Raw genomic sequence first — 18,468 nt, forward strand, 5'->3', positions numbered from 1 at the left:
GCTCGTCTGGGTGCCGCCCCCGCCCGCAGATACAAGCTGATGGCTGCCAGGTAGTCGCCCTGTCCCTCTTGGACCTCCCCAGCCTTCTCTTCCTGCTGGGTATCCAGCAGCCACTGGTAGTAACCCCGACGCAACTTCTCCAGCATTGGGTGTCCCTATGGAGAAACACAGAACTGGTGTACCTGGGTAGGATGAGATATTGTCCCACTCATCCTGCAGGCTCTGAACACCTGGTCATAGCACCAGGCCTCTTGTTGTCCAGTTATCAGAAACTACAATGCCACCCCTGTGTACCATGGCACTATCCATTCTTTTTTGAAGCCACAGATACTCCTAAACCAATCTCAGTAGCTTTTATCCCTATTCATCCAGGTCTGTACTTACACTGGTGCAACCTTCCCTTCTACGTGGAGCCCTTCTAAGCAGAAGCAAGGTAGGGCAGGTGAAAAGAACACAGACCCTGAATGGACTCCCAACCAGAAGATTTACCAAGCAAGACCAGCCCACAGCCCAGTGCAGTAATATTCTGTACCTTGGCCTTGGCCACCACAATGCATTCATCCCACATGTGCAGCTCCTGGTACATGTCCATGGCCTCCTCTGTGGCGTTCTGTGTCAGAAAGCAAAGCATAAACCTGAATGCTCCAGGTTAGGAGCAGACACATTGCCATGGAGCTCTCACAGTGGGCAGGGTTAGATGTGCAGAAAACACTTGAAAAAGTGCATTGTCTCCATTACTTGGATATACATCCTCCCTCACACTCATGCATCTCAGGGTAATCCTACACCTCAGAACAAGGAATATGTTCTCCCTCTACTTCATGGAGAAAAGTCTTCTCCTAAGAACAAGCAACATCTTCCTATCCTCTTACAGCATAGGGCACACACACTCCTTGTTCCTTTACTCACTTGCTCCAGGAAGATCATCTCTGCCAGCTTGTAGTTCTTGTCTAGCATGGCCAAGCGGGCCCGCACCAGGTAATGGTCTGTGCCATCCCCACCCTGCAGACAACAGCAGCAAGTTCAGTTTGCTGAGGGAAAGGACAGGTTCTAGAATGGAACATGGAGGGAACTGCAGGGGGAGGCTGGGTCATTACAGAAACAAAAGACAGTTGAGAATCATAGCAGTGACAAACCAGGACAGTATAAAATGGCCAGCCTTGAGAGGGACCTGGCAGCTGTGAATGGAAGACAATGTCAGCAGTTTCTACGAGGTACTGGTCTGTAGCATGACACTGGTGGGCAAGGACACAGAAGATAACGTACAGGAAGACTGCTGCCCTGCAGAGCAGGAGAAGTTTGACTTACGTGCTCCTGAGCTGCCTGGTCAGCAATGGCATTGGTTTCATGAAGAAATCGAGCCTTTGCCATGTTTCCCAGAGCTGCAAAGCACCTGGAAAATGCAAAGCATTTAGTCAATAATTGGGTTTTGTTGCCCACTTTTGGTCCAAAAGAAAATCAGAACCCAGGCAGCAGACCCAGCTCAACAATGGGAGAGGTAGGGTAGCCCTACTTCAAGAGAAGGATTTTGCCAAGACCTATGTTCAGATGTACCCTCTAGCCCTCCTCCACGGAAGAATCCAGGAGCATGACCAAGGCTCATGTTTCACCTCCCCAGGCTTCAGCGATGCCTCGAGCTTGTTCATGTCTGTCAACTCTCTGAGTCCTTGCTATACACAGCTTTGGGCTACCATCAACAAAAATTTATGCCACAGAGAGATGTTTTCCCACCCCTGGTTCTGGCATTACCGGCTGGGATGAAAAAGCAAAGTCATGGCCTGGCATAGAGAATATGTAAGTCTCCAATGCAGTGAATCTTCCAGACCATACACAGAGCCACATCTTTAGCCAGACCCTGGTTTCTGGGATTCAGCGAAGAGCATGTTGAAGCCATAAAAATGTGATGTACCTCTCTGCAATGTGCAGCTGCCTCGCTTCCAAAGCCAGTCTGCTGAGAGTCTTCCACATGGCTTCAGTCTCTGTGGACATTTCCAGCATCTCCAAAAATGCAGTAGCCCTTGAGATAGAGAAATTTGCAGACTTTCAGCAACAGAAGAGCTCTCTGAGGAAAACCCCAGAATGTGAGACAGGATCTTCGTAACCAGAGCGGCACTGAAAACAAAGCCAGCTGGTTGTGCCCAGCTCTGAAGAGGACAGTGTAACACAGAGCCTAACAGAGCAAGGGAAAATTCAGAGATCTAGGTTATTCCTACCTGGGCTAAGGCACTTAGAGGCAGATGACCAGCAGAAGGCTGTAGCAGTGTGGGACAAGTCTAAAGTGTTGTGTCTGATACAAGTCCCTGCTGAAAATGTCTCTGAAGATGCAATGGTGCTATCTATGAACACTCCCCTGGTTGCTTTTAAAAGCCCTGTAACAGTGTCAGCAGTACCGAGGTGGCTGCCATGACCACTTCAGGCAGTCAATTTTTACTCTCCACAGCTCCTGGATGTTTCCATAATACTGCCACCATCCCTGGAAGGGCAGCAGTAAAAGCACCCAAGCACCACTTCACATGCGGCTGCTCTGGAGACACTCTTATTCACTGCAATTAATTGACAACTACCTTCAGCAAAGCCCTACTGCGTCTGTGGGACCAGACTGGCCAGTCTCTCCCTGAGTTTGAAACCACAAAGCTGCAAGGAGGCAAAAGCTGAATAACCTCTCCTGGAGGGCTGATGTCCATTATAGCCAGACCTGGCATCAACATCATGCTGAGAGTCTGAAGTTCAACTCTGGAAAGCTGTGCTGCTGCCATTCACGGATCATTGATTCTCAGGTGTCTGGCATGTGATATGAGCTACCTGCCATCCCCATTGGTGTATCCAGCACTTACCTGTGATAATCCCCATCATCAATGGCAGTTCCAAACTCTATGAGGCCTTCATCCAGGGTGTAGGACACAGTGGTGACCCCTTCAGATACTATGACTTCAGTCTTTCCATCACTCCTTTCCAAGCCTACGATATCCCCCTAGAAAGAGTACCAGCAGTCAATACTCCCCTGTTCACCTGAAGTATGTGGGGTTGCAGGGATGTGAGGGCAGCACCACAACAGCTCTGCCAGTCATGGTTCTTCTGAATGAGCTTGCACTGAGCAGACTGAGCCATGAAGCAGCTCCTTGCTCCATCTTCTGCCAGAAATGTCTGCCACAAAGTTGACAAATGAGCTCACATTTTGTCCGTAAGAAACTAACAGTTCCCTTCTGTCTCCCTTCTGCCATACCATCCTTGCTACTCCCACACACATGAGGAAGTAAAAGAAACTGCAGGAGGCAAACAAAGTCTCCGGATTTTTACCTTCAGAGGAAACATGGTGACTCGCTCTGGAGCATCGATGTTGTACCAAATGCAGAGACTGCTTCTGTTCTGAGCAACCACAACATCACTGCCTGGGATCCACTGCACATAGGAGCAATAGTTCAGAATGGTCGTCTTGGTGTTGCTTTCAATGTCATAGAGCTGCAGCTGGAGGTGGGAGAGGAGAACAGGCTCAGCTGGACTTGTGGCTGGGCTGCTAGCTCACACAAACATCGCAGGAACATCTGAGCAGGGATCTTGTAAAGAGACATTACCCATCAGGAAATAGACTTTTTCCAAGACACACATCCTAAAATCTCATTTACACATTGCTATAAGACCTTTATAAACCCTTGCAGCATTTTAAGCAGCACGTTCCTGCCTCCCTTACTGCTTGGTGCAGATGCCTTGTGCTACTTCAGTTCCTTCTCAGCTGCAGAGCTGGAACAGGAAAATGGGCTCTAAAGTCCTTAACGGAAACAAACTAAGGGACCAAGAAGGGCCTTCCTCTGCAATTTTGGGCTGAACTGTCCATCCCAGGCACAGTCCCATTGCAAGGACTGCTGCCAATAAGGTGAGAGGTTGGTTGTTTGTAGAACACACTACCCAAAAACAAACGTAACAGTTTGGAAGGTGTAACCTGACACATGGCATAACTTTGTTATATATATATGATGTCTTATGACTGAAAAGTCCCAGACTTGTTCTTGTCCTCACCTAGGACGAGAAAAAGAAGAGAGAACTGAGCTAGTCTCATGACACACCTATCAAAAGAGAACAAGAAAGTCCCTATTTCAGTCTGTAACAAAATGGATGGAGAAATCATAGAATCCCAGAATGGTTCGGGTTGGAAGGAACCTTAAAAATCATCTTGTTCCAACCCCCTGCCATGGGCAAGGACACATTCCACTAGACCAGGTTGCTCCAAGTCCTGTCCAACCTGGCCTTGAACACTTCCAGGGATGAGGCAGCCACTGCTTCCCTGGGCAATCTGTGCCAGGGCCTCAGCACCCTCACAGGGAAGAATTTCTTCCCAATATCCCATCTAACCCCGCTCTCTGGCAGTGGGAAGCCATCCGCCCTCATCCTCTCACTCCAGGCTCTTGTCCAAAGCCCCTCTCCAGCTCGTTCAGAGGCCCTTTAGGCACTGGAAGGGGCTCCAAGGTTTCCCTGGAGCCTTCTCTTCTCCAGGATGAACAACCACAATTCTTTCAGCCTTTCCTCATAGAAGAGGTGTTCTAGGCCTCTGACCATCTCTGTGGCCTCCTCTGGACTTGCTCCAGCAGCTCCATGTCCGTCCTGTGCTGGGACCCTACAGCTGGAAGCAGCACAGCAGATGGGGTCTCACCTGAACAGGGCAGAGGAACAGAATCCATCCTCCCCTGCTGCCCTCACTGGGGGATTGGTCCAGCACACAACTTATGCCTGGCCTTGTTGCATCTCATGAGATTCCCATGTGTGCAGTTCTGGAGCTTGTCCAGGTTCCTCTGGATGGCCCTGTCCTTCAGGTGTGTCATTCCACCCTCAGCTTGATGTCATCGGCAAGCTTGCTGAGGGTGTACTCAATCCCTTCATCTGTATCATTAATGAACATATAAAATAACACTGTCCCAATACAGACCCCTGAGCGGCACTACTTGTCACTGAGGTCCACCGGGACACTGAGCTGTTGACCGCTTCCCTCTGGACGTGATTGTTCACTCAATTCCTTATCCAGCAAACAGTCCACCCATCAAATCCATCTCTCCAGTTTAGAGGGAAGGATGTTGTGGAGGACTGTGTGAAAGGCTTTACAGAAGTCTAGATAAATGACACTCATAGCCCTTCCCTTGTCCACTGACAGAGTCTCTCCATCAGAGAAGGCCATTGGGTTGGTCAGGCAGGACTTGCTGTCACTGAAGCCATGCTGGCGGTCCTGAATTACCTTCCCTGGTTGTCCTGAATCACCTCCCTGTTCCCCATGTGCCTTAGCACCGCTTCTAGGGGGATCTGTTCCATGATCTTCCAAACCCCAGGGGTGAGGCTCCCAGGTCAGCACTTCTCAGGGTCCTCCCTCCTACTCTTTTTAAAGATGGGTACAATGTTTCCCTTTTTCCAGTCACTGGGGCTTCACCCGACTGACATGATTTTTTGAATACCATAGACATATGTACCGCAGAAGAATCTATGATTTTCATTTTCAGGTGTGATGAGATGAAGCAAAATGTCTAGGAACTAAGTTCACCATTAGCTGTGACTCAGGAATGCAACACTGCCAGCTCATGCAATCTGGATACGGTCAATCTTCCTCAAAGGAGCAGTAAGTGAAAAATCAGGAGTATTTCACATGTGTTTCTCACCTCCCTCCCTCCATTCAGGCATATCTGTCTCTACCTCTCCCCACACATGCCATCCTGCCACATGGCCTGAGGTGCCTGCCTCACCCTCATCTTCTTGTCTCTGAAGAGCAGTTTGTGGCCTGTTTCATTCAGCTCCAGCCAATCGATCTTGCTGTCATGACTGATCGTGCCAGCGTTGTAGCCACCAACAAGGTCCACTTGGGAAGGAAAGAAAGGAAACTGCGTAAGTACCTGATGTATCTCAAAGTGCTCAACATTCAAAGCTGTGCCAGGGGAATTAGATGCCTGGGACCTATTGAGGGCAAGACCCTCAGCAAAGACACACTGACATGAACACCAAACAGCAGTGACATTTTATTTTGATGCCTTCTCAGCAGCAGCAACTCTCTCCTACTGTCTATGAGCATGCACAGCTCATGGGCAATGCAGGCAACACAGAGTCTGGGTCCAGGACACAGTCACAGACACCCATGGCTGTGTCTGTAACAAGCAGCATCCTGCCGAAAGTAGGACAGCCTGGTCTCCAGCAGACTGCTGCTAGGCAGAGGGAATGCAAAGGGGAACTTCCAAGAATCTGCTGCTTGGTAGAGGGAATGCACAGAGGACCTTCAGGGATATGCTGCCTGACACAAAAAATGAAAAGGAATCAGGAAGGCTAGCAAAAAAGGGGAGGGAGGGTTACAGTCACCTGTTGCTATAGTCTTGATGTCTACCAGGTAAGCCAGTCTCTTGTTCTCATCCACGCCTCGCTGCTGTCTCTCATTGATACGGACACTGTGATTTGAAGGGAATGACTGTTACTCTCACTACTCTCAAAGTACCTTTGAGTCACATAGTCCCTCCCTGACTTCCCTGCAGTTTCCCTGAGCACATGGCGCCTCTGGCAGTTCTATAACCTGTGACACTTGCCTAGTACCTATACCTGCCTCAAGTGAAAATAAAGCTTTCTGATCCGTGGCTTCCCCCCACCGAAGCTACCCCTCTGGAGTAGGGGTCCCCAATAACAATTAGTTACTAGTTACATTGCTCTGAGCAGCCCACGATCCTCCCTTCTCCTAAATCAGAACAAGGGGTATAGAATTTTAGAGGGACAGAGGAGGTCCTGCTGACAACTGAGTCCCTAATGATGCTGTACCAGGACTAGCTGGATGCAGAGTTGCCTGAGAACATGCACAGGAGGTCCCTCTTCAGCAACAGCCATGGCAGGCTGCACTAAGATCAGACGAAAAGAGGTTCTTGTGCTTCTAAAACCTGACAGCCAATAACCTGGCCACTAAACCCATCACTGGCCACTGTTAGAAGTGGGTGTCTGGGGGCTGCATTCTACAGAGTGGGACACTTCCAAAGTTGTATGTCTGAGCTCACTTTACTAAATGCCTGTGCTGGTTACAGAGGCAGATGTAACCATTACCTGACCAGATGAGGATTCACAAACTCTGTGCGGACAGACCCCAGAATGTCATTGCTTCCATATTCCACCAGTGTCAACTCTCCAGCATTAAAAATCATGCAGACCTGATGGTGAGAGGGGAATACACTCTTAAGAGTCAAGTGACATAAACACTCATACCTGCCAGTGAGGGGTACAGAAAAGAACTCTGCTGCACACAGATCTAAATTTAAATACTCTGGGATGACTAAGGAGCTGTCCTTGGCTTCTTGTTGTGACTGACAGCTTTTCCTCAAGATTGGGGATTTTAATTGTGGGCCTACCAGTCCTGCAGCAGGCAAGCTCTCCCCATGATAGCTGTATTGTGTATCTCTAACACCCTCTCTGGCCATTGCTCTTTTATTGCTTCTCTCTCCTTCAGGATTATGACTTATTTAACCTGTCAGTCCACACACTGAGCTTGTTCTGTACCTGGCATGTGGAAAAGGGAGGAAGCAGATTGGGATCTGCATGAAGAGGCTAAATCCAGGAAACTGCTGAGAAACAGGGTTTTCCAGAAATGCAGGTGACACTTTTCTTGCTGGTGCACACACAGCTTTACACACCATTCATGGGGAGCATTCTGTCTCATCCTACTTACGTTTTCGTTGTCGAAGAAGAACTTTTCATTCCCCCCAGATCCTTGCCAGGCCACCTGCAAAGCAACGGCATGGGGTGAGGCTGACAGGCTGACAGCTCCACCAGGACCAGTCTGCACATGCTGGGGTCCACTGTCCAGCTTTCGGTTTCCACAACAGACAGCAAGAGTTACACTGCACAAGGAATTGTGTTCCATCACCTTAGCTGCCAACACTGTTTTTCAGTCATTCTCAGCTTGCAAATTCCACACGTTCCTCTCCTTTCTTTAGACTCAGCTTCAGACTCCAGCTCTCTTTGTATATTATATTACTGCCTTCCGAACAAGAGGCCTTTGTGTGACCAAGGTACTCCCTCTACCCCTTTCCTTCACAGGCCCTTCTCCACCTTCCCCAGACCAGCTTTATTACAAGAAGCACCCAAACAGCTCCTTTGCCTCTGTTAATCATAGCCACAGAATCACTGCTACCACTGGTGGGAGCAGCATCTCCACACCACATGTAGTTGAACCCTTTTGTTTTTTAGGGTCATGGTAGCAACAGCTGATCAGCATAGTGCCAGTGGGGAACAACTGATTGGAAATTTGAGCAGATCACTGGATAACAGTAGCTCCTGTGGTAACAACAGACAAGTGGCCAGAGAAGCAGAAAACTGAAAGCCGAAGCTACAGCAGTTCTCTTCCCTCACAGAATGAACTCCAAGTTACGGCTTCAACGGAAGTCCAGTGAGACAGCAAGAGGGCAAATGGACACCTCACAGCCCTGTTCTTTCTGAGAAGTGAGTACAGCTGTGCAATTGAAAGAAAAACTCTGCACAGTAAGATGTAGAGAAATCTAGGAGCTTCATTCTGGCCAAATTCTCGGTTATATTACCAAGTCTCAGCGTTCTCCAGCTCAAATCTCTAGTCAGAGCTCGTGCTCCAAGAGAGACTGATTAGCTCACCATCAGTCTGATTAAAAGTATGTGATGCCTCTGTGAACAAAGCAAGTATGTTCTTGTAGCCTATTTAATGCTTTCATCAGACATTAGCCTATGGCCCACATTCTCCAGGCTCAGCACATGGGCTCAGCACTCAGTGCACTGTGAGGCTCAGGGGATGGATGATTTTGTGTGAATTGTCTGGTACCAGAAATGGCACTGGCATAAGCTGTGGTAACAGGATGCAGGCACGAATGGTTTTTGATGGTTTTTTATTTTGTTTCTTTTAAACACACTAAGATTTGTACATTCACCTCTGGAATGTATATATGTAAAACATCCAGATTTGGGCCCCCAAGTACAAGAAAGACCGATAAACTGGAGCAAGTTCAGCAGACTGCCATCAGGATGGTTGGGAGTGAAGCACTTAGAGTGTGAAGAGAGGCTGAAGGAATTTGGCTTCTTCAGCCTGGAGAAGAAAAGGCTTAGGAAACCTCTAATATAGTGATGCCAGGCTTTTTTTGGCAGATATGGAGTGAAAGGATGAAAAGTCGCCATAAAACAGCAGTCAAAATACCAACAAGACTTAGGAAAAAGGCTTTCCTCCATGAGTGCAGTAAAGCATTGGAACAGGGGACTAGAGAAACCATGGGACCTGAGCAACAATATCTGAATGTAATACTGACTTTCCTTTGGGCAGTAAGTTTGATAAGAGACCTCCCAAGGCCCCTTCCAACCTGAATTATTCTATGATTCTTGGAAAATAGAGGTATTGTTCCCATGCAGAAATCATATCCTCTGAGTTATGAAGTTAAACATTTGACACTCCAGAAATGACAGATTTTCCAGTACCTCACTGAGCTTGTTGGAGCTAACGTCACCCAGCAGTAATGTGTCTGAGGTATGGGCCACCAGGTACCGGTCCTTCCCCAGGATCTTCACCTCATCAATCTCATAACCATACTGGGATTTCAACACAACTCGAGTTCCTGTTGAGAGGTTCTTCACAATGACCTAGAGAAAGTGAGAAAAAGCAACATGAGGCCATGCACAGAGTAACAGCGCAGACTTCTTGCCCCATGGAAGATTAGGCAGCAGATGATACTAGGATATTTGGATATCCCCTCACAGCATTTCCCTCTGCTTTTTTAAAAAAATTGACCATTCCTTTTGCATGGGATGACAGCTGTAGTAGACATGCGGGATTCTTACTTTTGCCATTTACAAGTTACTAGTTACAAGTTACTAGCTTAACTGGAGGCCCACTCAGGCCCCCAAGGAGCAGCCCCCTTTGAAGAGTCCTGTACTCTCTCCCCTGACTGCATAGGGGTGCCCAGACTGCCAGCTCTCCCTTACTGCCTCATTTTGAACAAGGTAAATTTGTCTGGAATTAAATCCCTTCAGGAGTCTGCACTTGACATGAAGGTACCTCACAGAAATTCACAAGGTAGGAAATAACCTCAACGGTCTTTTATCCCAGCCAATTCCCACCCAGCCTTTCTCGACAAGTTGGTATGAACAAACCACAGGTGGTGCAGAACTCCAAACATGTCTAGTTCTGGCAAACATGCCATTTTCATCAGGAATTTCATACCTTATTAGATATTCTCTTACCTGGCTCGGTCCCACATATGTCATTTCAAATTTATTTTTGTAAATGGTTCTGCGAAGGCAACAGTCAAACTGTTCAACTCCTCCACACAGCGTACCCTGGGGACAAAAACACATCATGTGGTCAATGAACTCTGTTAAGGAGAGATATTTCAGACCCTGCTTACATGAAGAGGATCAGAGGTCAGACATAAACACACCGGCCCTAGCTGTTCTGGAGGACAAGGTTAGATGCAGGAGGACCAGCCCTATTTTGACTTTCTTAAGACAACAGAAAGATTGAGCCATTCTCAGAAAAATGGAGACTACCAAACACTGGCATGAATCTGGGACAGGAGGAGGTGGGGTTAAAAACCACCTTTATCCTCATCTTTCCCATTATTCTTCTCAGTTTCCCACTTCTTCCTTTCCCAGACTCCCAGTCTCTCCTCCCTTCCAGCAGAATCCTTTCACCCTTCTTTCTTTATATCATCCACATTCTTTCCACTGATCTCCTATCCCTTAGCCCTTTTCCATTCTCTGAAAATACTTGTTCACATATTCAGTAATTCTTGGTCTGAAAATATTTCAAGGATTCTTGATTGTTGAACACAAAAATATGCAAAAACTATTAAAGAAAAGTCGTAAATAACATCTTTCCTAAATAATTTAAGTGGTTTTAGTTATTCAAGTTACTAGAGAAAAATATGCAGAAAGATTAATTTAAAGAGATTTAAAGAACTATCTGATTTTAGAGAAGGCTCGGTGGCTGAAAGTAGAAGAAAGAGAACACTGAACTGAACACACAGCACAGAAACACAGAGTGTAATTAGCAGGTCAGTTTGTATACTGCTTCTCACAGGTACCCAGAAGAAAGAATTCTCCTGAGACTGCTCTGGAGAAGCTATGCCGATCTCATCATGCTTCTGAGAAAAGAGAAGGGCTGCTGAAACCAGTGAGCCATCACACCAACAGCCACAAGGTTTTACAGCTTCACACTCGCACACCCGACTGCAGCAGCTCCTTAGCATAAGGTCTTGGCCTCAGCATCTGCACTGCACCCCTGGGCGACGGTGTGACCACATCAGTATGACCATGTTCAAAGCCTTCCCTGTACCACACCACTTTGTTTCCATGCACAAACATGCATAAGGCTGACCCTGGTGTAGGACTTGAGGGTTCAGGCTTCCTGACTGATGATACAAACCGCACAGATCCGTGAGCCGTCCCTCTTCCACGCCAGAGCTGTGATGGTGTATAGGTGAGCTATTTCTTTGGGCTTGCCTTCCTCCCAGGCACTGCGGCGTGGGCTCCAGTTCAGAACCCGTAACCTGTGAGAGAGAAGAGGTAAGAGAGACATGAAAAACTGTGTGTGGCTGACAAAGGGAGGACTATAAAGAGGAGAATTCTCCATCAAGTACATGGTACCTATCATAGCTGCCAATAACAATGGACTGGCCACTGGGACTGGTGGTTGCTGTGGTGAATTCTTTCTCTGACGAGTCCCGGCTGTAGTCAAAGGTTTGAATCACACTGCCTTCCTTCCCATAAGCAACGATCTTCTTGTCACAACCTGCAGCCACAATGCTGCTGGAAGCCCAGGCGAGGGCATAAGGAGGACAGGGATGCACCGCCAACTTACCCTGCAACAGACAAGAACACCCTGAACACGTGAATGGCCCCAAACCCTAGCTGGCCTCTGTACTCAGCTATTCCAGTGGGACCAGTATGGGACCTTCTGTAAAGCCCAATTCATGGGGGCAGCACTGTCTGCCTGCTCAGTCTGTGGGAAGACAGAAACCAGAACTGAGGGATGTATCAACTATTACATTCATTTAACTGTGAGAGAAGAATACTGATGCCAGTAAGAAGACTGATACCATTAACTAGACTGGGACTGAGCTTCCAACACAGCAGAGTATAGATGGACCTTCAAGATATCACGGCAGAGAGCAGCCATGCTCAAACTGCTTCAGCGGAAGAAAACTATCTGAGAACATCATCCCCTTTACCACAGCCTGAAGCACAGAGAGACTCCTGGCACAGAGGAGCAGGAGGCTCAGGAGAAATGCTGGGTGTCCAAGGGCAAAATGTGAGCCGAGATTCAACATTAACTGTGGTAACTACACACTGCTTAGTGTGGAGACAACAGTAGCCATTCCATGGAACCCTACCTCTTCCAGCATCATTCTCCTGAACACTGAAACATCAGATCTTTCCAGACACCTGAACAGCCTTATGCCTCATACGCAAAAACATGAATTGCCCCCTTACCACTGCCCTTAGTGTATTCCAAAGCATCTAGTCACTGTTCTGCCTCCACCAATGCTTCCCAAAACCTTTGCTAGCAAGCACAGCCTGCAGCTTCTCTCCAGCCTTGCACTCCCTCCACAGCCTGATCCCTTTCCTGAGCTCTTGAGCTGGGACACAGGCTGTGCAAACAGGAATTTCGCTCACTGAAAAAGGATCTTTGATACCTGTGATTCACCTGAGCCCTCATCATCAAAGAAGAAGCGCACTATGGTTCCATCTGCATGGCCAGACAGGATTCCCTTCCCCGACACACTAGAGAAAAACACAGACAGGATGATGCAATGTTGCAGTAGGACTTGAACCTTTATATTCAATTCCCTGCCCAGAGCAGCCATTCCCAGGGTCATCATTGATGTTCCTCATGAAAGGAACCTTCTCCAAAGACAAGACAAATATCAAATACCTGCACCAGTGTCTGTAAAATAAAGCAGACATAAGAACTGAGAGTGGAAAGGAGAGTGACCATTTAAGTATCTTCACCATGTAAAATCACAATAAACAACTTTCTTTATTACTAGAAACCTGGAGAAGCTAAGTGACCTTCAGTGGAATAATGACTCTGCTCACAAGTGCTTCCAGCAAGGTGTATCAAACAGCTCTTGCACTGGAACTGTTCCAGAAGTGAGGCTGGATATTATGATACTGGGAATCTCTAAAAGAAACATAATGTAGACAAAAAACATCTGGGCAAACACTCCAGGCCTAAGTCCATTGTTTATAGCATTGATGTCTTGTACTCCTGGACACAAGCATGGACAAGAGAGCAAGGAAGAAGAAACAGGCCAAAGATCATGTACCCAGAAAAACACTTTCTAATGAAGGTTAGAAGATGCAAGAACAGAATACAAATTCTATGGACACTATAGCAATCCAGCAATCATGTATCTGTCACCAGAATGACAGCATTTAGTGAAAATTCCACTCCTAGGACCATGACATATCTTAATTTTTTTTTGGATAAAGAATACTAAAGTAGTTAAAATGAAATCTTATTAATTAAAATAATTTTAAATTGCACTTTATGGTTATTTTCCTAATTATAGCCTTGTCGGGAGTTTTATCTGACAGAATGTTCTTACTTTTTTTAGCCCTTAACCATGATTAATGTTGGTTATTAGCTAGATGAAGCTGACAAATGTAATCCTTATAAAGTCACAGATTCAAATACATCAAGGTATATAAGTAAGCTCACGGAGACTTTCATCCTCAACTGTTTGAGGAACAACCAGCCTGCCAGTGTGGCACAGCCAGGTACCAGATTTTAGGAAGGAATTCCTTCTGGAGAGCACAGTATGTTATTATCTTGACAAGTAACTGAGAGCAAGGACACTGTCAACCTCCCACACTGGTCCCAGTTATGCCAAGCCAGCAGCAGGTGCGAGACCAAGCCAAAGCAGGGCAGGCCAAAGCAATGCCATACTCACTTGGAAGTTAGTGAGACCACATAGGAATCTGTCCCATAAATGGTGGAAGACTTGTTGTTCTTTGTATTTGCTAAACGAACCTGAGAAAGAGAAAATTATCAATGTTGCTTTTGTCTGTGGATCTCCCCCACTGTAAGTAACATTCCCAGAGGTTTCCCAATTTGTGACTAGTGAAAGAAATCACAGGAAGCTCATTGCCTTCCAGTAGGTTCTAAAGTGGAAAAGTTGGAGTCACATCTTCACACTTCAAAAAAGGCTTGGAGAAAGAGCCAAATGATCTAGTAGAACCTCCTGGGACTAACTGGGAACCAGAAAATTCAAATCCATGGTGTAATCCCTCTGTTGCTATTACTGTGGCACCCAGTGATGGCTCTTACCCCACAGCCCAGCTACTTGCAGACCTGGCAGACCCAGCAAGGGAAAAAAAGTCATGCAAATAACAAGTTTCTCTACCTTTCCTTCAGCAAGACCAAAGACAATGACATTCTCTGCTGGCCACAATAAACAGGTCACAGCACTCTGCAAAGGAAGAGGTAAAAAAGAGAGGTAAGAGCTCCATCCTACTCAGCTTCCTGCTCTTTGCCACATAAAATAGTTCATGAACAGACACCACTCAGGCAGGAGAGATGAGGCATTTGGACAGGCCTTACAGTAGCTGAAGATACTGGACAAGACTTACTCCATGCTGAAGCTTAAACTAGAGCTGGGGCAAAGTAACTGAGCTCAGGAGGACTATGGGAGGGCAACAAAGTTATACGGATGTGTTCAGTTTAGAGCTCTTTTGAAAGTATTACTTACTGAGCAGGTGCTTGGCTTGCCACATACTATTGGTGAATGTATAAAATCATGGCTGTTTTAAAAGGTTTTTTGCAACAAGTATAAAATATAAAAAATAATTTGACTGTGCCAACTTCTGTAATAGCTATGAGAATAGTTGTCTGTTGGATCTTCATTTGATGAATAAGAAATAGCCTTTATTTTTTCAGTGCTGAGTTATTATTCATAAAATGGTTATTAGATGCTACCAAGTAGGTCAGGTAGAAACAGGCTCATTAAATCCAAACCAAATCTGAGGTGGGGTCAGGATGAAAGGAATGGGGGACTTGTCTTCACAAACAAGTGGTGGGCCTGCTACAGGTAGCACTGAGATACAACTAGCACTGAGAGACAGAAGAAACAATGGGAAGGATTCCACTGATTGATGAGTGGAATGAAAGAGCTTTGTCTTCACAAAGGTCTGTAGGTCTGCTGATAAATGAAATTGGATACCGAGAGATGAAAGAAACAATGGGAAGAACCATAAACTCTATAGGAATTTAAAAAGTGGGGGGGGAGGTATATGTTAGAAGGGAGTCTTAGGTTGCAGGAAGTCTGTACCCCTCAACTACCTCAGCCAATGGGGAAAGAGAGAGGGAAATGTGGCCGGAAAATTAGGATAAATAGGAGGCTTCATCCTCCAAAAATTTGAGACCCCAGGGGAATGACCCATGGCCTCTCCCTTTATTCGAATAAAGTAACAGGACTCCTCTGTCTCCTTTTTGGACATAAACCTCTGGTGTTTGTGGATTAATTTTCCTGACAAAGATGAATAAAGCTGACTACAAAACTCAATTGTAACAGAGGGCCAAGAAAGTTTATGAAAGCCCTTCACATCTACCCTGCAGAACTCTAGTCCGTAAGATGGCTGGTGTTTGGCACCGTGCCACCAGCACCAGCCTCACTGGCTCTCTGTCCCATTTTAAGCATCTGGGACTGCTTAAGATACATATACACCCTCATTTATTCATCTCATCTTCCATCCCTGCTCTGATCATCCATATCAGCAAACTTAGCTACAATCAGGCAACAAAACGCCCCAAAGATGACCAAACTGTTCATAATTAAAATGTCCAACCAATGACCAAGACCCATTTTCATTACCCCTGTTTCCCAGGAATTTGTGTATTTCCCTCATTATCTGACAGAGTCTTGTTTTCCAGTCTAACACAACCAAATCTTGGGAACAAGCCTCACACAGTGGTGATGTGCTCATTGCTTCCTGGCTCTCGAGCAGGAGGCTTGGCTTGCCAGTGTGATCACACACTGTGATCACTGTAAGAGTGCCCAGTGGCAGGAGAGGGAAAGGGCTCAATAAATGATCTCTCATATTGACTGAACATATCAAAAATTTGTAAATAACAGTATTTAGTTACAGGAGAAAGCCAGACATGGTGGTAAAACCCCAGACATATAGCACCAGAAAAAAGAAAGGATTTATTGTGTTACAAATGGCAGAAAAGGCATGGGGAAATAGGAGAATGAGAGAAAAAAATGACTGAATTTCTACATTAAAAATACAAAAACCTGTACATGTGCCATGCACAGCATCTGAGCTTGTGAGAGGTGAGCAGGCCCCCAATGGGCTGACAGCTGGAGGGGCCAGCAGCAAGCAGTACACAAGGAAAGAGCTCTCCAGGGAGGCTAAAGGTGCCCACACCTGGGATAGCCACCGTGGTCAGGAAACGGACAAATGGACACCAAGCCCCTGTTACTCTCTTTTCCTCATGACACTCTATTCTCATGACCACTCAGTGCAGCAGCTCAACCATAGAGAAACAGAGGCTGACCAGCAGCTTTCCTGTTGCCAGAGACACAGAATTCCCTGGGCTCTCCAGAGCAGTCAGAGCAGCCACAGTCGTAGGCTATGACCCAACTCTGAGATGTAAACTTTCAACCTAGAGGCTGAGGCTGCCCTTCACCTGAGAGGCAGCTTGAGAAAGCCGGGCAACTCCATCAGAAGCAGCTCTGTCTATGTCTTCTGGGGATTTGGCCATGGAGGATGAGTCCTCCTACGCTGCAGAGAACTTTCTCGGTGACACAGAGAATACGGGGGTCCTGGTGTGATGGCACTTGCCTGGAAAGCCTTGAGCAGCTGCAGGAGCTTTGCCTCTGAAGGTAGAAGTAGTCAGTGCACTGTATTTTCTCACTCTGATGGCTTTCTGTGCAAGGAATTCATAACACCTTTGCCTTTTCCAGACAGATCGCGGGGCAACCCTTGGCAAACGCCTACTGGGGAGATTGTTCTCTGACACAGGCAGGCAGAGCCAGAGCAGCAGAACACAATGGTGGCCAAGGAGCACACCTGACTGAAATCACAAACCTGAGGCAATTGAGCATGTGTAAATTGCAGTTTGAATTCTGCACACTTTACATTTTGTTTAATAAGGCATCTTGGAGTTTAGAGTTGCCAACCTGTGAAAAATAGTTGGGCTCTGAGTGTCTCCTATTTTTCCCTTTCAACTCCCTTAAAACATTCTGTCCACTGATGCCTGAAGTAGTCCCCAAAGTTTTGTAACTGATTGCACTGATCGTTCAACAATTTACTGTGTTGTACCCAGGCATTAGGACACTTCTGAAGCTTGATGAGCAATACGTGCCTCAGAATTTAGAGATTCTCTTAGGATCTTTAAAGGTTAAGTACAGTTTGGCCAAGTACACCTGTGAGTATGAGCAGAGAGACCTCTCATTTCCTTTTCTTACATATGCCAGAGAAAATGGAGTCAAACAGAAGTCTGGGTCTCACCGTTTGGATGAACTTGTTGCATATCACCTTCTTGTCACCCCTGCAGAAAAACATGAACAAAAATTACTATCAGCAACACTGTGCATTCTGGTCACCCTACTGTTTATATGCAGTCTGGTTTGATATTGCCAAACAGAGCCCATGAAGTTTTGCAATGCTGCTTGTCTATCATAACTTTAGGCAAAAAATCAGAAAGACCCCAGCTTCTGAGCTTCCAAAATTCTGGTGAACTGCCCTTTCTGAGTGCTGTTAGCACTATTCCTGCCAGCAAATGAGGCTGCAGTGGGGCAGCTGTGTGCCACAGCTGTGACACACGATGGCAACACAGGCTCCAGCTAGCTGCATGCACAGCCAGGGCTCCACAAGGGCCCTGCCGAGGAAACCTCACCTGCTGCTCCCCATGGACACCTGCGTGACTCCCTGCGGGTCAGGTGACGGGCGCTGCAGCGTGTGCCAGGGCGAGCATCAGGCTAAGGGAGCCCGTGGCAGGGCGGAATGGAGCGTATTGGACCCCACCGCAGACTCACCACTCCTCGCCAATCCTGTACACGTAGACAATGTTGTCCGTCTGCCCGATGGCCAGTTTGGTGGAGTCCGGGGAGAAGGCCATGCCTTTGACCACGTAGCTCTTCCTGCCGTACTGCAGAGAGGGTCGGTGTGACCGCGGGAAGGTCGGCTGCCCCAGTGCTGCCCGGCCCATGCCCCGGCCCCGGCCCGGCCCGGCTCCACTCACCTTGGCGTCTGCCGGTTTGGTGGAGAACTTGTCACGTCGCTCGCCCTGCTCGTCGTAGAGCAGCACCACGCGGTCCGCGGTGCACACGGCAAACCGGGCACTGCTGGTGGACCAGGCCATGCAGGTCACCCGCGCCGTCCCGTCCTGTGGGCACGCACAGCTTAGCGGGTACACAACAGCCCCAGCGGGCACAGGCAGCTCAGCGGGCACACACTCCTCAGCAGCTGGGCACACACAGCTCAGCAGTCACACGACAGCCTCAGCAT

At 47.2% G+C, this 18,468-nt stretch overlaps 1 protein-coding gene and 1 long non-coding RNA gene across 2 annotated transcripts in view; one reads left to right on the top strand and one right to left on the bottom strand.

Moving 5' to 3' along the window:
* IFT172 (intraflagellar transport 172) overlaps positions 1-18,346 on the bottom strand; it is a 38,372-nt gene extending 20,026 nt beyond the window's left edge. The window contains 21 exon segments of the mRNA XM_017733697.1: positions 3-155; positions 533-610; positions 910-1,002; positions 1,309-1,393; positions 1,910-2,017; positions 2,835-2,971; positions 3,298-3,465; positions 5,721-5,833; positions 6,325-6,410; positions 7,048-7,151; positions 7,667-7,720; positions 9,433-9,594; positions 10,195-10,290; positions 11,378-11,501; positions 11,599-11,813; positions 12,648-12,735; positions 13,908-13,987; positions 14,361-14,426; positions 17,470-17,509; positions 17,997-18,109; positions 18,203-18,346. Coding sequence (XP_017589186.1) covers positions 3-155; positions 533-610; positions 910-1,002; positions 1,309-1,393; positions 1,910-2,017; positions 2,835-2,971; positions 3,298-3,465; positions 5,721-5,833; positions 6,325-6,410; positions 7,048-7,151; positions 7,667-7,720; positions 9,433-9,594; positions 10,195-10,290; positions 11,378-11,501; positions 11,599-11,813; positions 12,648-12,735; positions 13,908-13,987; positions 14,361-14,426; positions 17,470-17,509; positions 17,997-18,109; positions 18,203-18,322 — 2,283 coding nt within the window. The 5' untranslated portion in view covers positions 18,323-18,346.
* On the top strand, positions 5,773-11,521 carry LOC108446621. The gene is made up of 3 exons (XR_001861878.1): positions 5,773-5,859; positions 8,188-8,439; positions 11,033-11,521. It is a non-coding gene; the product is annotated as an uncharacterized LOC108446621 (long non-coding RNA).
* Positions 18,347-18,468: the final 122 nt, after the last annotated feature.

Source organism: Corvus brachyrhynchos, unplaced genomic scaffold, assembly GCF_000691975.1.
Source record: "Corvus brachyrhynchos isolate BGI_N302 unplaced genomic scaffold, ASM69197v1 scaffold25, whole genome shotgun sequence".
Classification (NCBI taxonomy): domain Eukaryota; kingdom Metazoa; phylum Chordata; class Aves; order Passeriformes; family Corvidae; genus Corvus; species Corvus brachyrhynchos.